Here is a 21,127-nt window from a genome sequence, read left to right as displayed (position 1 = left end):
AACTAAATTGATTTTTTAAATAATCTATAACTAGTGGTGGTTAGGATATACGCAATTGTTGAATAATTCACTACACAAGTAGAAAATACAAGACCTTGCGGAGGGATTCCGTGGAGCAGTTGTGTGTAAAAACAACGCTAGAAAGTGGACCGAGCGAACCGATTCAAACTACTAGTATCAAACCTAAATTCATAAATTTTAATGCGTTCATAGAATTACATCTTATAAGTGAACCTCAAGGTGGTTCTTTTGAATAGAATCTGATAACTAAGGGGACCTGTTATTCAGTGAAACGAGGAATTTTGGGGTTAGCTAAGCGAACCTGTTAACCTACGATTGATGAAAATCTGTAACTAATTAAAAAGTAGACTAGAAAATAGCTTGAATCATTGTTTTGCAACGAAGAAGGATTCCTTGAACCACCGGAACGGAGGAGCCAAAGATGATTACCATCGGAACTTTACTAGAAGAGGATGAGGAGGTGCAATTATAAAAACTCTAAGAGAATAGCGGTCTATGGAAAACATGCCAGGAATTGACCCGAACTTGGTCTCCTACCATCTTCGGATCAAACCGTAAATTGCAACGTTCAAACAGCGTATCCGCAAAGTAGCTGATATCTACCAGGAAGCGGTAGAAAAGGAGTTCCAAAAGCTTCTAGCAGCAACATTCATACGAGAAGTCAAATATCCCACGTGGATATCCAACATGGTGATTGTACCTAAGAAGAACGGAGTCGTGTGTATTTGCATTAGCAATCTCAACAAAGCATGCCCAAAGGATAGATACCCGCTACCCAATATTGACCAGCTGGTCAATGCAACCGAAGGTCACCAGAGACTATCCTTCATGGATGGTTATTCCGGTTACAACCAAATTGCACTTGCAGAGGAAGATCAGGAGCATACTGCAGTCTTCACTCCACGAGGCTTGTATTGCTATACGAGGATTCCTTTTGGACTGAAGAACGCGGGGGAAACATACCAGCGCTTGGTAGACAAAATCTTTAAACAACGGATAGGCAAGATACTAGAAGTCTACGTGGACGACATGCTTGTCAAAAGCAAGGAAGCACAAAATCACCTGTCAGACCTAAAGGAGATATTCGAAGCCATGACAAGCTTTCACATGAAAGTCAATCCGGAGAAATGTACATTCGGAGTAACCTCAGAAAAATTCCTAGGGTACTTGGTAACTAAAATAGGAATATAAGTAGACCACGAAAGGGTCAGAGCAATAATGGAGATGTCATCACCAAAGACACTGAAAGGAGTACAAAAAATAAATGAAATCTTAGCCTCCATGGGAAGATTCATAGCAAGATCATAGGATAAATGCAAAGCATTCTTCGATACGTTAAGGAAATGAAGAAGGTTCATGTGGACCACGGAATGGAACAAGCTTTCCAAAAAATCAAGGAGTACTTAGCCTCTGTACCTATCTTACAGAAACCGGAGCCAGGTGAATTACTCACCTTCTACTTAGCAGCAGTAAACTACGTTGTAAGTGCAGTATTGGTACGAGTCCAAGATCAGGGAGGAAAACCCATCTATTACATCAGCAAGACACTCAGTTCAGTGGAGCATAACTATACCAAGGTGGAGCAACTCATATATTCCTTAGTAGTGGCAACACGGAAACTAAGGATATATTTTGACGCACATACCATCCGAGTCTCCACAAAGTCTCAAATAGGTCAAATTCTCGACAACACAGAGAAGATAGGAAGGGTGAAAAAATGGAATGCCATGATTAAACAATTCCAAATAATTTTCGAAACAAGGAAGGTTGAGAAATCACAAATCTTGGAAGACTTACCTCTCAGTGACAAAGTGGAGATAGATGATATCCCAGGAATGAAGGAAGATAAAGAAGATTCGGAGGACTTGCTGGAACCTCAGAATTCACGAAGGTGGGAAATATTCGTAGATGGCTCCTCCAATGGAGAAGGCGCATCCATAGGGATTGTAATAACAACCCCTATTGGAGACCGACTCATCTATGCATTCAGGTTAAAATTCGAACAACATACCAACAATATCACAGAATACGATGCGGTCATACACGATTTACGCTTGGCACGGGAGATGGGCTTATCGGATGTTCGGTTTACTAGTGACTCTCAGTTGGTCATTAGACAGATCGAACTCAAATACCAAAATTTGGATCCGGTGCTATCTTCATACCTGAAGCTAGCTCAGAAATATGCATCCAAAATCAGCAACATAGCATTCAGACATGTCTGCCAAAAGGATAACAGACACGCAGATGACTTAGCATTTATATCCTCTATGCTAAGGGACCGAAACACCACCGCCATACAAATTGGAAGAATATATGAACCTTCGATAGAAGGACCAATCTCAGGCGCTGAGGAGGCGTTAGCCGTCCGTACTCGGGCCATGAGAGAAGCAGATAAGGAAGAAATAAATGAAGAAATGAAGGAGTCGGACGAAGAAGCGAAAGAGCCTAATGAAGACCAGTCCATGCCAGATGAAGACGACGGAAACGAGGCAGAAGATGATTGGAGAATTCCAATCCACCAGTACCTTGACAAAGGTATGTTACCAGCCGACATTAAAGAAGCTTGGAAACTCATGTCAAAAGCAGCAATGTACAACCTCCATGATGGAATATTATATAGGAGGTCATTTCTTGGTCCCTTAATGTGATGCCTCTCACGAAGCGAAGGAAGGAGAATACTCCATGATATACACATCGGAGATGCTGGCAATCATAGTGGAAGAAGATCATTGGCAGTTAAAGTCAAAATGCAAGGGTACTACTGGCTAAGCACGGACGAAGACTCAAAGAACGTGGATAAGCGATGTGAAAGGTGCCAATGTTACGCCAAGAAAATTAAAGCACCAGCAACGGAGCTTAACTCGGTTATCATCCCTTGTCCATTCGTCAAATGGGGGGTTGACACAGTCTGACCTTTGATAGGGGGAACGTTGAAAAGAAGGTATCTTATTGTGGCTACGGATTACTTCACCAAATGGGTGTAAGCAAAGCCTTTGGCGAGAATTAGAGACACTAATGTCTTCAAATTCTTGTTTGTGAAAATCATATGCAAGTTTGGAATACCATCTTCCATAGTCTCAGACAATGGCAAGAAACTACAAGGAAAGAACATCGACATGTTGTTTGACACCTTCAACATTCAGAACAAGTCAGCTCTAATTTATCCTAAGAGCAATGGGAAAGCGGAGGCAACCAACAATACCATAGCAATGAACTTAAATAAGAAGCTACGCATACACAAAAATAGGTGGTGTGGGAAATTACACAATGTCCTATGAGCCTATCGAACAACAAGAAGGTCGGCTATGGGAGAAACTCTATTTTTGCTAACCTACGGAGCTGAAACAGTCATCCCAACGGAGGTTATCCTTCAAACAACAAAGACAGAGGCTTGGGAGATCTAACAACAGACTTGATGTTAGAAAAGCTGGATGATCTTGAAGAAAGAGAGGTAACCCTCCAAAAAATGGTGAATTATCAATGAAGGCTAGATCGGGAATACAACAAGAGGGACATCCCTCGGAACTTTGTGGCTGAGGAGTACGCACCACGTCAGATACCACCATATCAAAGGAAGAAGGAGAGTGGCAAGCTAGCTCCGACATGGGACGGGCCCTACATCATATATGACATCGCCTGAAAAGGATCTTACTACCTAAGAACCATAGAATGAGAAGTGCTACAGCACCCTTAGAATGCGATGCACCTAAAAAAGTACTACCCGTAAGAGAATAATGATTACTCAGTTGGAATGCGATGCACCTAAAAAAGTACTACCCGTAAGAGAATAATGATTACTCAGGAGAAGAAAGGTATGGGCAGTAGCCCACCATGTTTTGTCCCTGGAAAAAGGTATTACAAACCTTACTGATCAATAAAAGAAGATTTAATTAAAAGATTAGCTTTAATTAATATAATTGTGTTAGAATAGACACCCTCCGTCAGGAGTGACGATGAGGCAAGGCAAGGCATAACTGCGCATATGTTAATCACGGATCCTCGGGGCGAGGGCTCCTTCCATGAGGCATAAGAAAATATAAGATATTCCTTATAGAGATACCATGTCGAAGTAAAGCAGCCTTCACGCTGAACGCGTAGGGTTACCGGAAAATTATTTCCCACGTAGGAACCTTCGCCACCATGGTACCTTCTGGATATCCTGGTAGGAACCTTCACCATGTAGGATATCCTGGTAGGACGTTGAATGTTCCACCAAAGATTAAACATACCTTAACACCTTGTGATGACTTGACTGTGCGAACGGTTAGACACATTACGTACAAAAGAAGGAGTCTATTTAAAGCAAAACTCAAAACAACAGAATCAAGGATAAGGAAGACGATCAAAGACAACTCCATCAGCTAGGCGTTCAGCTTCCTCAAAAACATTGTTGATATAATCAATAACCGAATGCTCGTATTCCACCTTCAGACGCTGATTTGTGACAAAGCTCCATCATGTGAGCACTATAGTCAAACAGGCTATAGTGGCACTAGGAAAGCAACTTACGAAGGAACACCCAAACAGGCTACTATTAGGAAAGTGCATGTTACTAGGAAAGTTCGTACTGTAATTTCTTACCGCGGTTGCACTTACAAGTTACACCTTAACGACTAAGAAAGAGAAAGAGTGACCAATATAAGAGGGGGGATAAAGACCGTGTTCAAGCATCGGTCCTACACTCTTCACACGCGCCTTTCCTGGAAACCATCAAATCTCAATTCCACCACCACTCCCACCATTTTTTCTGCAACAAAATAAAAATAAAATTACTAGTAGATGAGAATTTGAAGAAGAAAAATGGAAGGACCTCCAGAGAATGATGTTTGCTCAGTGTGTCATGATAATTTCAATCTTCCATGTCAAGCTAATTGTTCTCACTGGTTTTGTGGTACGTTTCTTTGTTTCCATCTCTCTCAACCCACTGTTTTAGGGTTTTTGATGGTTTGTTTTTTTTCTTCTCTAAAAATTAGATCGTGATTTTGTTATTTTCTAGAAAATTTCATCAGTTGAAAATCGTGATCAGCGTTGACTCATTGTAGAGTTGAAGGTGAAAGAGTGCATTATAATGATCGCGTAAACCCTTTAGATGGAAGAAATTTTTCATCCTCAATTGCGAGGGAATGAACCCTAACCCGGTTCTTAGTTCGAGTTCTTCGAATTTGTAGTTCTATTTGGGTTTGTGTGATATGTTATCTTGGAGAGTGTAACGTTTCCTTTCTAGGTTTTGAGTTGTAGGTTGTTCATGGGTTTTACTGAATTTTGGTGTTGGTTTATCAATCTAGGTCATAAACAATCACGAGGTTTAGTTATCTGACTTGTTGTCACATATGTTGCAATGTTAGATGAAAACTTAGTTGAATTTATAGTGGAAGTAGACTGTACGGGTATGATGGAATTTTCAGTGAGTATGATGTAGTACGTGTGGGGATGGCGATAATGGCTGGTTTTGGGTTGTGTTTTCCTTATAAGTAGTTTATAAGGAAATATTTTGTATAAGATATTGTGTCACACTGACATCCTGAATTTCTTAGCCAGAAATATGTTCTTACACTATAACATTGAACAATGTGTGTTGCCGCTGCAGCATGTAGATACTTTCTCTTTTTCTGGAATTAGGATTTTTGCATTTTGTGGTTTGGTATTTTTTGATTCTCTTAGAAGCATATGGATGAAGACCAACATCTGCTATGGATGAAGACCAACATCTGTTTTAGTATAATAAGTGAAGGAATTAGGGGGATGGATTAGTTCGTTCTCATGCACTAGGTAAAAAGTATCTGACAATGTAAGTGATCAGGTTAAAGGATAGGGTTTTAGTGGTTTCTTAGCCCCAGTATTTATGTACATGGCACAGAAGTTTCTATCTTTAAGTACTATGTCTTTCTGCATCATGAATTCCCGGCATCGGCATATATTGAGTCGTTTTGTATATGCAAGGATTACTGATTGCTGAGAAGCCAAGTTCCTCCTGGAATGTTTGTTACTTGTAGCTTGTTTAATTCCAATATCTTCCTGTGGCATGTACTTGTTCATCATCTTATCATGGATTGTCTGTCTTCAATATTGTCATTATGTGATATGAGGTATGCTTACAGTAGGCTATGTAACTGGCAATCCTTACTCCTGTTTGAGGTATGCTTGTCGATGAATGATGGAGCCTTTCTGACTGAATAAATATAGTGACTGTGCTAATCGATTAGTTTGTTTCAAGATGGATTTTCTGCTAGCAGCTGTTGATATATTTGCAATTCCTAGCCTTATTCTGTATGTTCCTATGTAGAGGTTTGAGTTTTAAGAAGTATGTTTCTTATCTAGATCCTATGTTTATACTGTTTATGTTTTTACTTTATCATTTTAGGTGGTTGTATTATGCGGGTTTGGCAACATGGAGCAACACTTCAGCCATGCAAGTGTCCCATATGTCGCCGTTCAATAACTTTGATAATACCTTCTGAGGCGTCTTCCGGGTACCAAAATGACCCAGAAGTTGGTGAGGTTCTTGGAAATGTAGAAAGATACAACCGCCAATTTGGTGGGGGACATCGTAGTCTTGTTCAGGTAAAAATAGACATGTATATGATAATTCCCATTCTTTTTGGTTAGTAGCTTTAGTGTTCTATGTTTTACACTTCGATTGATGAGTAAAGACCAAAATATTTTCGTATCATCTCTTTTTCCATTGTCTGCGATGACTTATTACATAAGTTGGCTCATTATTTTAGGACCAAACTTGGAAAGTGCTTATTTTACTTCGCCTGAAATCAATATGAAGAAAATCATGGATTATGTGCTACAGAAAACATTGGTAGATTACATATTACTGTCTGGACGCTTAGATTTTTGTTTTTCTATATATATTTGAAGAAAGAAAAGTGGAGTTGATATACTTTTCTGATTGCCCGCACTATTACCATGTCTTAATTCTTCAAATTAAGAATCTGTACACGGATACACCTACAATTTAAATTGTTGAAAATTGAAATGATGCTTGGTAATGCGTTTTTTCTGATTGTTCTATTGTTATCATTCATATATTAACTGACACCTTTTGTACTTATCAGTAACATGTGCAAATGGTTACTTCTTTTACTGGTATGCTGCTTCTGTTTTATGACATTGTGACTCTTCTTCTTTTCCTCAGCGATTAAGGGATTTACCATTTTTATTGCGGAGGTTGGCTCGGGAATTTACAGATCCTCAAAGAACTCTTCCCCTTGTTTTCAGGGCTCGCATGATTTTTGCAGTTAAGTTTCTTTGGCAATCTTGTTTTACAGCACATGTTTCTAGTACTTTCCATGAACTGAAGAGACTGACACCTTTAGTTCTTGGTATATTGAAAATTTTCTGAGCATTTGGACCTGCTAGTAGTTTTGATCCATTTAAATTTGTCTCTTGTTTTCAGATGATATTGAGTGCCATCTACATACTAAGCCCCATTGACATCATTCCTGAAGGTACTTTTATCATGTAAACCAGTAATATGCCTATTTTATTTTTTTCTTGAATAGATTTAAACAACTGTTTCTGTTCTACAGGTATCGTAGGAGTAGTAGGTCTTTTGGATGACCTCCTCATAGGGCTCATCTTTTTCCTCCACATTGCTGCCATATATCGATCAGCTCTTCTTTCTCGCTATGGAGGTCCTTAGATTGCCTCCTGAACATCGGCTTGTGAAGTTTAGAAGAATACGCACATACATAGATGTTCGTTAGCATAGAAGCTTGTGCTGTTATCTGGCTTTTGTATCTTGTGTTTAATGATGTGCATTTTTTTGTGGAGGAACCACAGATGAAAAAAAACAAATTGCTGGACCTTCATTCTTTTTTTTTTTTTTTTTATGTAGTCGCCAGTTGAAAAAAAGATGAATGAAAAAAAGAGTGGCTTTTTCCTTTTCTTTTTTTTCTTCTTTTTGTTTGTTGCAGAAACCCAATTTTTAATTTATTAAATAGGGTTATAGGACAGAACTACGTATAAATACAATATAGTTTACACAGGGGATGGTGAGAGTAAAAACTCAGGTTGCAGTCTTTGCAATAAAATCCCACAAAAGGGGCAGAAGGGTTTTGAAGATACTTCTGCTTCCTTTAGAGAATTCAGACCTGAAGAGCATGCACGCATTGTAAATAAAGTTTGAGGTGGTAGTTTCCAAACCCACCTATAACAACAAACACACAACCACAGTGGAGTGGTTGGACAAACCTGCATTGAAGCAGCACAGCGTGATAGCTTGTGGCGATCATTTACTCCTTTGCTGTTCTTTGAACCACCACATAAACCACCTTCCGGAGATTCAAATGGAACTGGAGCGGGACAAAAGTTGCATTGCTCCTTTGTAACGTATTCAGAAATTGAATGGAGCTTGCTCTTGTTCAGCTTGTTTACTTCAGATGCAAGATGTATCTGTTCCTGATTGATTGTTACCCATTGCTCCATCTGTGCAATTCCATGTGGCTCCCAATATTTAATTTTGGAATTATTTGTGGAGGACGAAGAAGCAAGACTTAGCACAGTTGCCAAACTAAACGTGACAAGCCTTTCTCTTAATTGTCGTTCATTGCTAGTAAGCAAGTGAAACCACGGCTTAAGGTTCTCATTTTCAGCAATACCCAACTCTTCTAACCCATCCTGTTTATTAAGAGTATCCGCCTTCAGTTCAGATAGCATCAATTTCCGGCAGAAAACGTTGAGGAGGTGAATCTTGCGGGACTGAATTTTAGATAAAGAATCCCGGGCATGTGACAAGATCTCGTCAATCGGAAAGTCAAGATTGGAGTCTAAAAGCCAACTTGACAACCATTTTGCTAGAATCTTTTCTACAAATTTTGGTGCGGACTTCTTTAGAGCTGATAATGCTGTTATGACATCCCAAAGAACTAATGGTTTATCTAGGTTATCATACTGATTGAGAGATGATAATATGTTGGACTCCCATAACATCATTTCCCTCTGTGCCAGACCAGGATAAGGTTCGATTTCGAATGCTTCATTTGCATCAGATGAAATTTCATGGTGCTGTCCACCAACCCAGAAGAATTCGACAGCCGCCTTCTGAGTCCTTGCCTGATACATTGGATTCAAAAGATCAGTATCAAAGCCACGAGCCACAACAGCCACCAAGTTTCCAGGGGAAACTGCTAACCCAAAGCACGAATCAGACACGTGAGGAAGATCAGTAGAAGGCCAAGGACCAAGAGTATTTGAAGGAATTGGAGCGATATGGAGAGTGGAATCATGTAAAATCCAGCAACATATAGTGTTGTCCTGACCACAGCTATACAAACAACAGCCATCAAACGCCCAAGCTAGACCTGTTACCACTTGACCATGTGCCTCATAAGAGCCAGCAAATTGAAATTCGCAATTAGTTGTGTCACAGATCCACAAATCCAATAATCCAGAGCCTCTTCCAACTGCTAATGAAATCTTGTCTTGGGACCTTGAAGGTACAGTCAATGAAAGAATTGATACTGGAGAAGGAGCAGCTGCCTTTACCTCATATAGCAAGGAAAATGGAGCAGAATTGACATCTGAAGAAGCGAGCATCGCTTTGTCACCCAGCCAAATTTTTACACTTCCATCAGAACTCCCAGTAACTAAAAGGACCGGATATTCTAAAGCTTTAGCAGAAAATTCCCAGCAGATTGCGGTGATCCATGTATTATGAGCCTGAATGAGTCCAACAAGGACGGCATCAACAGAATCCATACTTTGCTCAACAGAATAGCAATGAGGTTCATGGATTCTCCAGAAAGAAATTTTACCAATCTTCCCTCCAACTGCAAGTATTGCACAGTCATTGGATGGATACAGGGTTGGCGACCAGGCAACAATAACAGATGACAACATTGAACTGCGAGAAGCATATTTCTCTGCACTTAACAATGGACGAGTGCCACTCCCTCGTGTACTCTTGAGAGGCTTCTCAGTGACCTTTTGAGGTTGCACCTCAACTATCTGCAACAACTTCTGATTACTTGACTCAATCTTGACAACAGTAAGTTGCCATGATTTTACTTCACCATTCCATACCGGTGCCAATCTAACTGACATAGTGTTTAACTCAATGCAGTCTGATAAACCCAAAAGTTGCACTGTCAGGTTATTGCCATTAAATCCCATAAATAAACCCTCCACCCACCTCTCATTTGTCCAAGCTTCTACATTTTTCCCAATACTGAGAATTCCGTCCACTTCATTACTTTCTACTAGAGCTATTTCTTCTGGAAGATTACCAACATCCATAGAGGGACGAATTCTGAGCGAGGAAGTATTCTTATGAGGTGTATCACCAATGACAACACTATGATTACGTTCACCGTTCAGTTCTACCCATTCCTCTTGTTTTCCATTCATTTTTTCCCGAAACAAAACAAGAGCTTTTGCTTTTACCACACGCTTTATTACACCGCCAACCCAAATACGCTGATCCCCATTCTGTTCAAGAACCTCTACAGTTGATCCCTTCTTGAGTAAGGAGCACGGGAAGCAGGCCAACTCTGTGCATGTAGTAAACAGCTTCTCATCCTGCTTCATTAGATCAATTGAAAGTTGATTACCCAAATCTGCTGCACCAGTAATTTTCCGCTTCCGCTTCTTACTGACCGCAGAGTTCTGTGGATCATTCCAACATTCCATCACTAATTCATTTTCAACTGCTTGTTCCTCCTCTCCAAAGTTGATACTTACCAGATAATCAAACAACAAGTCAGAAATGTCTTTAACCTCTATCCACTCAGCACAAAACTCCGAATACGGCGAGCGGTAAAGCTTTACACGACCTTGTGCAGTGCAAACAGCAAGCAAGCACCCTGAATTAGGAACCAGTCCAAGAGGAGACCATGAAATTGATCGCACACACGGCTGGGCATCATTACGAGACAGAGATGTGGGCAATAAACAGGAGCTGGTAACGAAATCATTTTTGTTAATTACACCAATTGGAAAAGGCTTACTTGCAGGAATTGTAATAAGTCCTCGAGCTCCATTAAGTCGTGATGGATTCAAAATTGTTACAAGATGTCCAGATGCAATAGCAACCAGATTCTCATCAGACCAAGCTACTGAGTTTGGATACAATGGAGAAGCAACTAGATTAGCTGATTGAAAATACATACCTTCTTGATTCATCTTCCCGCTCACTTTCAGATTTGCAGATTCAAGTGCCGAAATCCGGTTGAGAACTTCCGTCGAAAAGTTTGAAATTGGATCTGGTGGGAAGAGAATTAGAGAGTGGTGACCGAAGAAGAATGGAGATTCAAGGATCGAATCCGGTTGGCAACTTCGAAAATGGGGTATGGTGGGAAGAGGATTAGAGAGTGGTGACCGGAGGAGACGAACAAAAGCCCTAGGGTTCGAATCTCCTTGTAAACAAAAAAGAAATTAAGAAAGAGGTTTTTTTTTTATATGAGTAATTATTTTAAGACCCTAGAAAACACGAGTCTTACTCTCGTGGTCCTAAGATCAAAGAAATAGTTTTTTTTGTTTTTTTTTTCTTAAAAGAGAAGGTTATATTAAAGAAAAAAAAATGTACAAACAAGATCAACACAGCACACACATTACATGTGCATGATAAGTTCCATTGAAACAAAATTTAATTTACAGAGATTCCTTTAAAAGTATCCTTATCAAAATACCAAAAAGCAATTGTTTGCTTCACCACCATAATCAATTCAGAAGTTTCCTTAGGCCTGCCACCATTATGAACTCTTGTGCTCCTCTCTTTCCATAAATAACGCATAACTGCATAAATGATCTTCCACCATATTTCTCTACATCTTCCTGTTAAGTTATTCAATCTCCAAGATTCAAAGAAACCCTTCACAATATTGGAGCCACCCACACCTTAAATGATTTGAGAAAATAAGACCAAACCTCAAATAAATAAAAGCATTTAACCAGCAGATGATCTGAGTCTTCTGCCTCCTTCTTACACATTGGACAAACTTCATTTTGAACAGTCACAACTCTATGCTTAAGCATACTTAAAGTTGGTAGAGAATCATGAAAACAAGCCCATAACATAAAAACTAACCTTTGGTGGTATATTCTTCTTCCAAAGGAACTTCTCAAAATCACAATCATTCTCATTCTCCGGTTACAGATCATAACATTTCTTGACAGTAAAATTACCCATAAAATCAATCCCATCTGCATCATTATTCAAGCTATGCACATACCCTAATTCATAACATTCTTCTTGATACTGCACTCTCCTTCTTGTTACACACTGCAAACCCCATCCACAATCATTTCTGAAAATGTTGCTTGTTTATTCTTGCAAATCTTAAAAATAGCATGATACCACGGCATTAAAATTTTAATCAAAGAAATATTTATGCAAAATTATTCCCACGGCATTAATTTTTTTATTTTTTTTTAAACCGGAGAAACAGAAAACAAGGGGGAAGAAATGATTTTGCTATATGACCATTTTAATAGCAAAAACTGATGCGGTAGAGAGAAGTTTGTACTTCTTTACCATGTCACCATTTTAATAAAAAAACAAGAAGGAAAAAAAATAAAAAAAATAAACCTTAGAATTGTAAGTTTTTTTCTTTTATCGGCTAGAGCAACCAGAGAAGATGATGAAGGTGAGAAAACAACCATCGAGATCACCATCCTCCTAAATCACTTCAATTTGGAGGAATCATATTTTACATCGAGATTAAATTACAATTTATCAGCTTCAAATCTACTTCTCAATCTCAATACAACATCCCAGATAATCTCTTAAATTGGATAGAGCTATTTGGTCAAAAATAATCACCAGACTATGAACTCTCACCAAAACTACTACCATCTTGTATTATATTTTTGATCTCCTCCTCCATTCCATCCCCAAGTTAATTTTTAATTTCTCTTATCTATCAAGGATTCGCAGATTGATCGCCCACCTCGATTAATACCTCCTGAACAAATTTATTTTCTTGTTGTTGTTTATTGGTTGGGAATGGGGTAATGATCATTTGTTCTTCTTCCTGGCTTCTAGAATTGTGATCTTTTCCAATCTTGATATAAGGTCTTGCATGCTTAGAAATTTTGAAGTGATTCAGTGACATCCGTAGTTGTCTTCCCACCTTCACAAAGAAAAAAAGATCAAACAGTTAGCGGTGACCTTTGCTTTGATCCTTATTCCCGATTAAAAAAATAATTATATTAGGTCTTTTTTCCTATTGATGACCTGGTAAAAAAATGTAAATCTCTCCCCACCGTGTCATCACCACGTCATATTTGTTGTTATGCCGTTGTTACTTAGCGGTTCATGTAGCATGATTGGGGGAAGAAACACTATATGAGCGTGCTGGTCATTACATCATTAAGGATAGAAGAGATTTAAGAAGATGTCCACCATTGATGGACATTGTGCTTAGCAATAAATTTGGCGAGATTATGAGCTCTGGAATTAGTTTCTCGCTTAACGAAATTGAACTTTACATCAGCCAGGGTAGCGCGCAGAGTCTGGATTCTTTCAATGGTACCTAGGATTCTCCAAGGGGTACTAGTATGCTAATCATTGATAATGTTTATAACCCACTGACAGTCGCCCTTTATTATGACTCTTGTATAGCCTTCTTTCATTGCCAACTGACAAGCGAGCAGGAACCCATACGCTTCAGCAATAAGGGGATTGTTTTGCTGTAGGATATGGCACCCTCCACTTAATAATATCTCATCTGAATTAGTCGCAATTACAGCGCAGGAAGAATGAAAATCTTTGACTGTGATATCGACATTTAATTTGATGTAGTTTTGTCTTGGAGGAGACCACTGTAGTGATTGAGGAGAATCATCCTGAGAAGATCCAGCTTTGTGGAGTTGTCTTGTTCATCTGCAATGTAATTATATTTATTGAACCAGAAAAGACCATCTCTGATAATGCCTCCAGTGTTGGTTTACAATTCTCAAAAGTACAAGCATTTCTTGCTTTCCACATTACCCATAACAAACACGCAAACATATAGAAGTAATCATCATTTTCTTTGGAGAGACAGTCTGCGATGAGTTGTTTGACGGTAGGTGCTTCTGGATTATTAAGTCTTCGGCTGAGAGGAGACCCAAATAGTATTTCTTGTGCAACAGGGCAATGTAAAAAAACATGGTCTATAGATTAAATATCACAATTGCAGAACTTGCAGTCATCCGGAAAACCATCGATAAATCTTCCTATTTTTTTGCGAACCCCAACACCATCATGGACAACTCTCCAAATGAAAATGTGGATATTTGGAACCATACCTTTCTTTTAACAAAACAGTTTCCAAGGGAACGACTTGTCATTACAGTGAGAAGACTCACCTGTATTAGCTATCAGCAAAAACATCTGAATGAATTTGAGTGCTGAGAATATGTTGATCCGTGAATTGATCAAAGATATTAATGATAAGGTCCTCCTTCCACTTTCTTTCACCTGCAATCATTAGGTCACCAACAACATGAATGGTTCTAGCAGCATTATGCACAAAGAGGGGTTTGAAACCCTGTATAGTTGGAATCCAAGGATCAGACCAAAATTTAATGTTTTTTCTATCACCTACAAGCCACAAACAACCAAGTTTCAAAGAAGGTGTGCTATCTAAAATTTCACTCCAAGTACTTGAACAACTTTGAGTTTTTTTTTTTTGCACTCCAGAAACAGTTATCTAGTAGATATTTTGACTTTAGAAGCCTACCCCATATTGAGTCAGGGTCATGCAGAAATCCCCATGCTAGTTTGGCAACCAAAGCTTGGTCTAATTTATCTAAAGATCTTAGGCCTGATACCCCCTTTCTCTTTGCAGGTGGTGAAGCCTTCCCATAATGCATCTTCTTCTCATCCCTTGAATATCCCATCCAGAAATCTCTACTTGTTTGGTTAAGCTTTTGAAAAAAAGACTTTGGTAGAATTGAAGTGGCCATAAAATACAGTGGGATTAGTGCAAGAAGTGACTGGATCAATATTGTTCTCCCTACATGATTCAAAACATACTTCTTCCATCCAGCTAGCTTTGAGTCAAACTTTTTTCCATAATATCATACGAAGCAATTCTGTTATCCGGCTTGAGTAGATGTACATCAAGATACTTATCATCTATCCTCATCTTTGAAACCCCCATCATGGTTGTGACTTGATTCTGTCATTGAATGGGAACTCTTTTGCTGAAAACGATGGCAGACTTCTTATAATTAACTTGTTGTCCGGACCAGGTAGCATATTCATCAAGTATTGAGCCAACTGATGAAACAATTCTTTAATCAAGAGTTCCAAATAACATTACATCATCTGCGAACATCAAATGTGAGACAGCCGGATCCCATCTGTTGAGTTTATAACCTGAATAAAGAGTGTCTTTCTCCATTCTGTTCATTATGCAAGTTAGACTTTGGGAGCAAAGAATAAAAAGATACGACGATAGAGGGCACCCTTGTCGTATCCCTCTCTCGGGTCTAAATATGCCTTCGGGGTAACCGTTAATCTTGACAGAGAAAGAAGTACTCTTGACGCAGCTCATTATCAAGTCATGGGAATAATACAAAAACTTTGAAGTACACAACTCAACAAATTCCAATCTACTCTATCGTAGGGCTTGCTCGTGTCCAGCTTGAGGGCATTATAGATTCAAAGTGGTTCATAGAGTGCAAAAGTTCTTTGGCATCGACAATATTGTCAAGAATCTTCCTATCAGGGATAAAGGTAGACTGCTTTTTTTTAATAAGCTTATCTAGAAGAGGGCTCAGTTTACATGTTAAAATCTTAGTGGTGACTTTATAAAGGACATTACATAATTGAAAAAGCGGGGGTATGACAACCACACCCAATAATTCGTTCGGCAATCTGTATGCACTAAACTCCAATATAATTCCGAGAGTACCAACTTAAAAGTGATACTCAATCAAGAAATATATCAAAGAGATTTATCTCCATTTCTCAATATAATCAGCAAATCAAATAGATAGAAATCTGTGAGCCTGATTGATATGAGAAATAACTTGGACAGTACCAATGCCAAAGTGTCAATCAAGTTATACCAACAAACAAGGTCGGATTTATCAACTGATTGAACTTCGCACAACCTGTGATATTTCAATTATATAACCAAATATAATGCGGAAAAGAAATAACACAAACACCAGAAATTTTGTTAACGAGGAAACCGCAAATACAGAAAAACCTCAGGACCTAGTCCATCTTTGAACACCATATTGTATTAAGCCGCTACAGACACCAGCCTACCATAAGTTAACTTCAGACTGGAATGTAGTTGATCCCTAACCAAGTCTCACACTGATTAAGGTACAATCGCGTTCCTTACGCCTCTAGAACCATGGAGGATTCTGCGCACTTGATTCTCTTAGCTGATCTCACCCACAACTAAGAGTTTCTATGACCCAAAGTCGAAAACTTATAAACAAATCTGTCTCCCACATATATGTCTATTCTTTATTCTGTTTTTGTTTCGTCTTTTAATAAATCAAGGTGAACGGGAACCAACTAATAATCCGGTTTTTATACTCCCAAAGAGCAGCCTAGAAATATTAGTCACCTCACAATAACACAAACTGATTAACAGAAAAATTTATTGTGGAATCACAAGACTCTGAGACGAAGAACTGTTGTGATTACTTTTTATATCTTAGCTATCAGAGATAAATCTCGAGTAAATCTTAGAGAAGATAAAACTCAATACGATAAAACAAGTAAGATCAGAATATGCAACTACAAAGGAAATAGTTGGATCTGTTGTCACGAATCCCAAATGAAGTCTTCAACTCGTTAACCTAATATGGTTTTGGAAAAACCTAGGTTAAAGGAGAATCGACTTTAGTTTGCAACTAGGATACAGGAAATTGCCAGGATTAGGTTTTCCAGTTGCTAGAGTTCTCCCTTATATAGTCTTTCAAATCAGGGTTGTTTACAATCAAAGCTAAGATAGCTTAGTAAAAAAGCATTCAATATTTACCGTTAGATGAAATCCTGATTCAAGCTAAGTCTGCTTAGAAATTAAGCAATTAATCTCCATCGTTAGATGGTCTTAGCTTGTTACACACAAATGAAATATACCTATATATAGATATAGGTAACCGTATCTAAACGTGTATATTGAGTTGGCTCAATAACAGTTAACCGAAGTTAGAACACTTTCAACTTAACCATATTCATCTAACACTTCTATACCAAATATGATGATCAATCAATCATGAAAGATAATCAAATGAATCTCACTATGTTTCAATAGAGTTGTTCAATTGTTCACTATCTCATAAAATTATCCATGAAAAAATTGAATCAAAATCGGATTGATTCGTAATCATACAAAGTACTTATAAAAGAATCAATTCATAAACATTAAGCCACGGTTTGCAAAGTTATAATTTTCATTCCTTCAATGATAAATGTTTTATTTCATGAGTATGATAATCATACATAACCTATTTTAGAACGTAAAAACTGTGTTCGCAAACTAGGTACGCGAACAGCAGCTCTGGACCTTGGCCTAGTCAAGCCGTTCACAAACCCGGTTCGTGAAAAACCATCCCAGACCCAACTCAGGAAAATCCATTCTCATACTAGGTATGCAAACAAGAGTTCCGTACCTTCTCAGGTAAATCCGTTCGCATACTAGGTACGCAAACAAGAGTTTCAGACCTTCTCAGGTAAATCCGTTCGCATACTAGGTACGCAAACAAGAGTTCCGGATCTGACTCATTAACAAAACAGTTCGTATACTAGGTATGCACACCGTGTTGTATCCATACATGGATAATTGTTCTAAACTCTCATTTAAATCATTGAAACATCTTCGGAAGACGAAAATGGTGATCTCACAAATACCATTAGCTTCAAGTAATTTTCAAGTGATCGGATGATCAATACGAAACTTCCCAAGCAAACATCAAATGTATGTCTCACACAAATCATATAAGATGTTCAAGATAATTTTCACATGATCATCTTTTGACTTAATATGTAGTTTCCAACAAATAAATTGTTTCCAACTAAACTCGTCAAGGATAGCTAAAGCAAAAAACTTCCAACACATATTTCGAGAAATAGATAAGCGAGATAAACTCAGCTCGAAATATCAAATGTGTATAATGTAAAAGTATATATAGCTAGACGACTTAGTCTCATGAGAAGATATAAGCGAATAGACTTCTAAGTGATAGATATGTTTTAGTCTCCACATACCTTTTGTTGATGAAGTTCCTCCAAGCTCCTAAGTAGATCTTGTACTTCAATTGGTGAACGTCGTGAAGTCTAAAGCTGAACTACACATTCTATCATAATCCTAGACATAGCTATAAGTTGACTAGAAATCAAGACTTATAGTTATGATCACCTAAACTTGACAAACAAGCTTGAGATAGCAACGCTTGCGGGTTCGACCGAGCAGTGCTCTAACAATCTCCTCCTTTGTCAATTTTAGTTACAAAACTACCAATGTATATGGATTACAAAATAAATAAACTTTGTAGCTTCTCATCCAACATGCTTGATTTCCTTAGTTCTTCAACATTCCTTGAATTCTTCGTCACTCCAAATACTCCAGTGATTCTGAACGTGTTCAACTCAGCATCATTGTTGTTGAAGATTTGTAGCCATAACAATAAGAAAACAGGTGTTATCAATTATTGTTATACAATGTCATAGTATTATTATATAAAATAAAAGTCCAATTGCATCACAACTTTGAAATAACACTATAGTGATATGTATCATTCCCCCTTAGACAATACTTCCATCTCACAATGAACCCCCCCTACATAATGATCCGTAAAACCATATGTATGTAGTGTGAACTACCAAATAATTCTCCTCCTTTTTGTCAATATAAATTGGGAAAGGTACGAAAACTACGGGATCATAATGAAATTCTTAAAGAGATAATTCATGACTAAAAGAGAACATATCAACTTTGTTTCGATGATTTCACATAGTCGAAACTTAGTGTATTCATCAAGGAGTTTACAAAGATACAAGATAACTCCTTTAATATTCCACAGTCGCACTCCCCACAAAGATATGGCAATTAAGCACAAGTTCATTTAAGAACTCTCCCCCCATTTGATGTCATTCCCAAGAGAAAAACAAGAGCGAATTTATTTTTACGAGAAAAGAAGGATTTCTTTGCACATTAACAAACCACCTGGATTTGTATCTTGTAAAATAAAATAAATTAACCACAGGGAAACCTTAGTGATCAATTTAATCGGAAAACACTCAACATATGAAAACTTATAGAGCCATACAATACTTTCACATAGAAGTGGGTCATGGAAACATCAATACTGCTGAATTTTTCAAAACTCCATTCTATCTTTTATCAATATTTGCATAAATATATAATAGACTTAACATTTGAGCATTTATGAGATACAAGCACAGTTCACGAACATAAAGGCATCCATCTCATAAGCAATTGCAATATGTAAAATCAAAAAGATTAAATACTGCAAAAATCATCTTCCAAATAACTTCAGAATTTAAATTAATAAATCTAAAAACATTTCAAGATGAAATCGTTGAAATAGCTATGTGTAATCACAATATTTGATGTTTCAAAACCTAGTTATCCTTCTTAAACATAAGAATAAATTATCATAAGAAGTTTCCTAGACATAATAAAATCAAACTTATTTGATAACTTCATGCCTCTCCATGACTTCATCATAAAAGGTATCGTTGATATCCTTGATTCTCTTGACCGTGGAGATTCCATGTTCATGAGTTAGGACATTCACCTTTCGATCAAAAATACGTGCAAGTTGCCTGGCCTTGATGCAATTTAATATGAGTTTCTTCTGGTCCCGTATCAAGATCTGTTGATTTTCAAGGATTTTGGTCTGACCATCAATGAGATGATTTATTTGCAGTTGAAGGTTTGCAAATTTGAATTTGAATCATTTTGATAATGAATTAAATCCTTGATAGATTCAGCAATCCAAGAGTTGTACTATTTTCTTGCAATCATCTTTTTCAAAACAAGTTCTTGAACCGATCTACATTCTTTGATGTCTTCTTCCATGTCAATATTTACCACTTCCTGAGATCTTGACAAGTCCTCCATGTATTTATTTTTTTGACGGGGATGGAGCATAATATTATATATATATATATATATATATATGCTTGAACAAGAGAAGGAAAGGAATCCCTTCTTATAGAAACCTTATAAAAACTCTTAAGAAGAAGAGTACACGGGCGTTCGTGAACCGGTTACGGGAAGTTATTGGGTCAGCTAAGATCCAAAATAAGGAAATACAAGATCAGACACTCTGTTTTCAGATATCTCATAGATTTTCATAGCTCGATAGTTTGAAGATTCGCTTAAAATTAGAGCACAAGATAAAATTAACAAGATACATTTGTTACTAGAAGTTAAGGTATGACTTAACATTCACATACGAAGAAAACAATTTTATTTCAAAGATAAAATACAAGATCAGACAGTATCATACAACGAGTTTGAGTATAGGTAACACAGTGAGATGTAATCCCACTACGAATATTGAGGGAAGATTTGTAAATACCTTCTGGGTGTTTGTGTCGTGTATTCCTTACCTTCCTTAAGTTATATCTTATTCAAGAAGAATTAGACATAAACCTTTTTGAATATCTACCAGAAGGATTTTTCTGAGAATTAAGTCTAAGACCTCTTGAGATCCGTTCCAGAGAATAAGAATTACGAGAATCCCATCTCCTAGACTTAGACCTGCCAGACTTATTCTCATAACATTGGAAATGTGTCCATGAGTGGTGAAAGAAGTTGCACCATTATGAACAACACGATTCCAGTAAAAATTTCTAGAGAAGTTACTCTGGAAACCCTTTTTATGAGACTCCTGGTTCTCTGCAGGAATGTCATTCATTGTAGATGTCGTCAGACTATTTACTCTGTCGACTGTAAAAAGAACCAAATTTTGAAGATCGGTAAATTGTTTTTGTCTAACAAAAAAATGTAGAACATTATGATTCTTTTTCCCACATAACGAACAAGATCGTGGATAAGAAACTTTTGATGAATCCCCTTGACTCGTAGCCTATTCAGATATCCGCAAGTTACGCAAACGTTTCTTAGCGGATAATTCCTTAGGAGTAATTTTATCCATGCTAGGTAATACC

At 37.7% G+C, this 21,127-nt stretch overlaps 2 protein-coding genes across 2 annotated transcripts; one reads left to right on the top strand and one right to left on the bottom strand.

Annotated features, from left to right (window-relative positions):
• Positions 1-4,705: 4,705 nt before the first annotated feature.
• Positions 4,706-7,809, top strand: LOC113302566 (E3 ubiquitin-protein ligase RNF170-like). The gene is made up of 5 exons (XM_026551497.1): positions 4,706-4,915; positions 6,386-6,585; positions 7,169-7,270; positions 7,430-7,481; positions 7,563-7,809. The coding sequence occupies exons 1-5, from the start codon at positions 4,825-4,827 to the stop codon at positions 7,673-7,675; spliced, it is 558 nt and encodes a 185-aa protein (XP_026407282.1). The 5' UTR covers positions 4,706-4,824; the 3' UTR covers positions 7,676-7,809.
• Positions 7,810-7,952: 143 nt separating this feature from the next.
• On the bottom strand, positions 7,953-11,363 carry LOC113303506. The gene is made up of 2 exons (XM_026552545.1): positions 10,980-11,363; positions 7,953-10,835 (listed from the first exon to the last, which is right to left on the bottom strand). Exons 1-2 carry the CDS (start codon positions 11,152-11,154, stop codon positions 8,014-8,016), a joined length of 2,997 nt encoding a protein of 998 aa, XP_026408330.1. The 5' UTR covers positions 11,155-11,363; the 3' UTR covers positions 7,953-8,013.
• Between the last annotated feature and the right edge of the window lie 9,764 nt (positions 11,364-21,127).

The sequence above is a fragment of the Papaver somniferum genome, chromosome 8 (genome assembly GCF_003573695.1).
Source record: "Papaver somniferum cultivar HN1 chromosome 8, ASM357369v1, whole genome shotgun sequence".
NCBI lineage: Eukaryota > Viridiplantae > Streptophyta > Magnoliopsida > Ranunculales > Papaveraceae > Papaver > Papaver somniferum.
The sequence above is the reverse complement of the archived record's forward strand: the minus strand, read 5'-3'. Positions and strand labels throughout refer to the sequence as shown.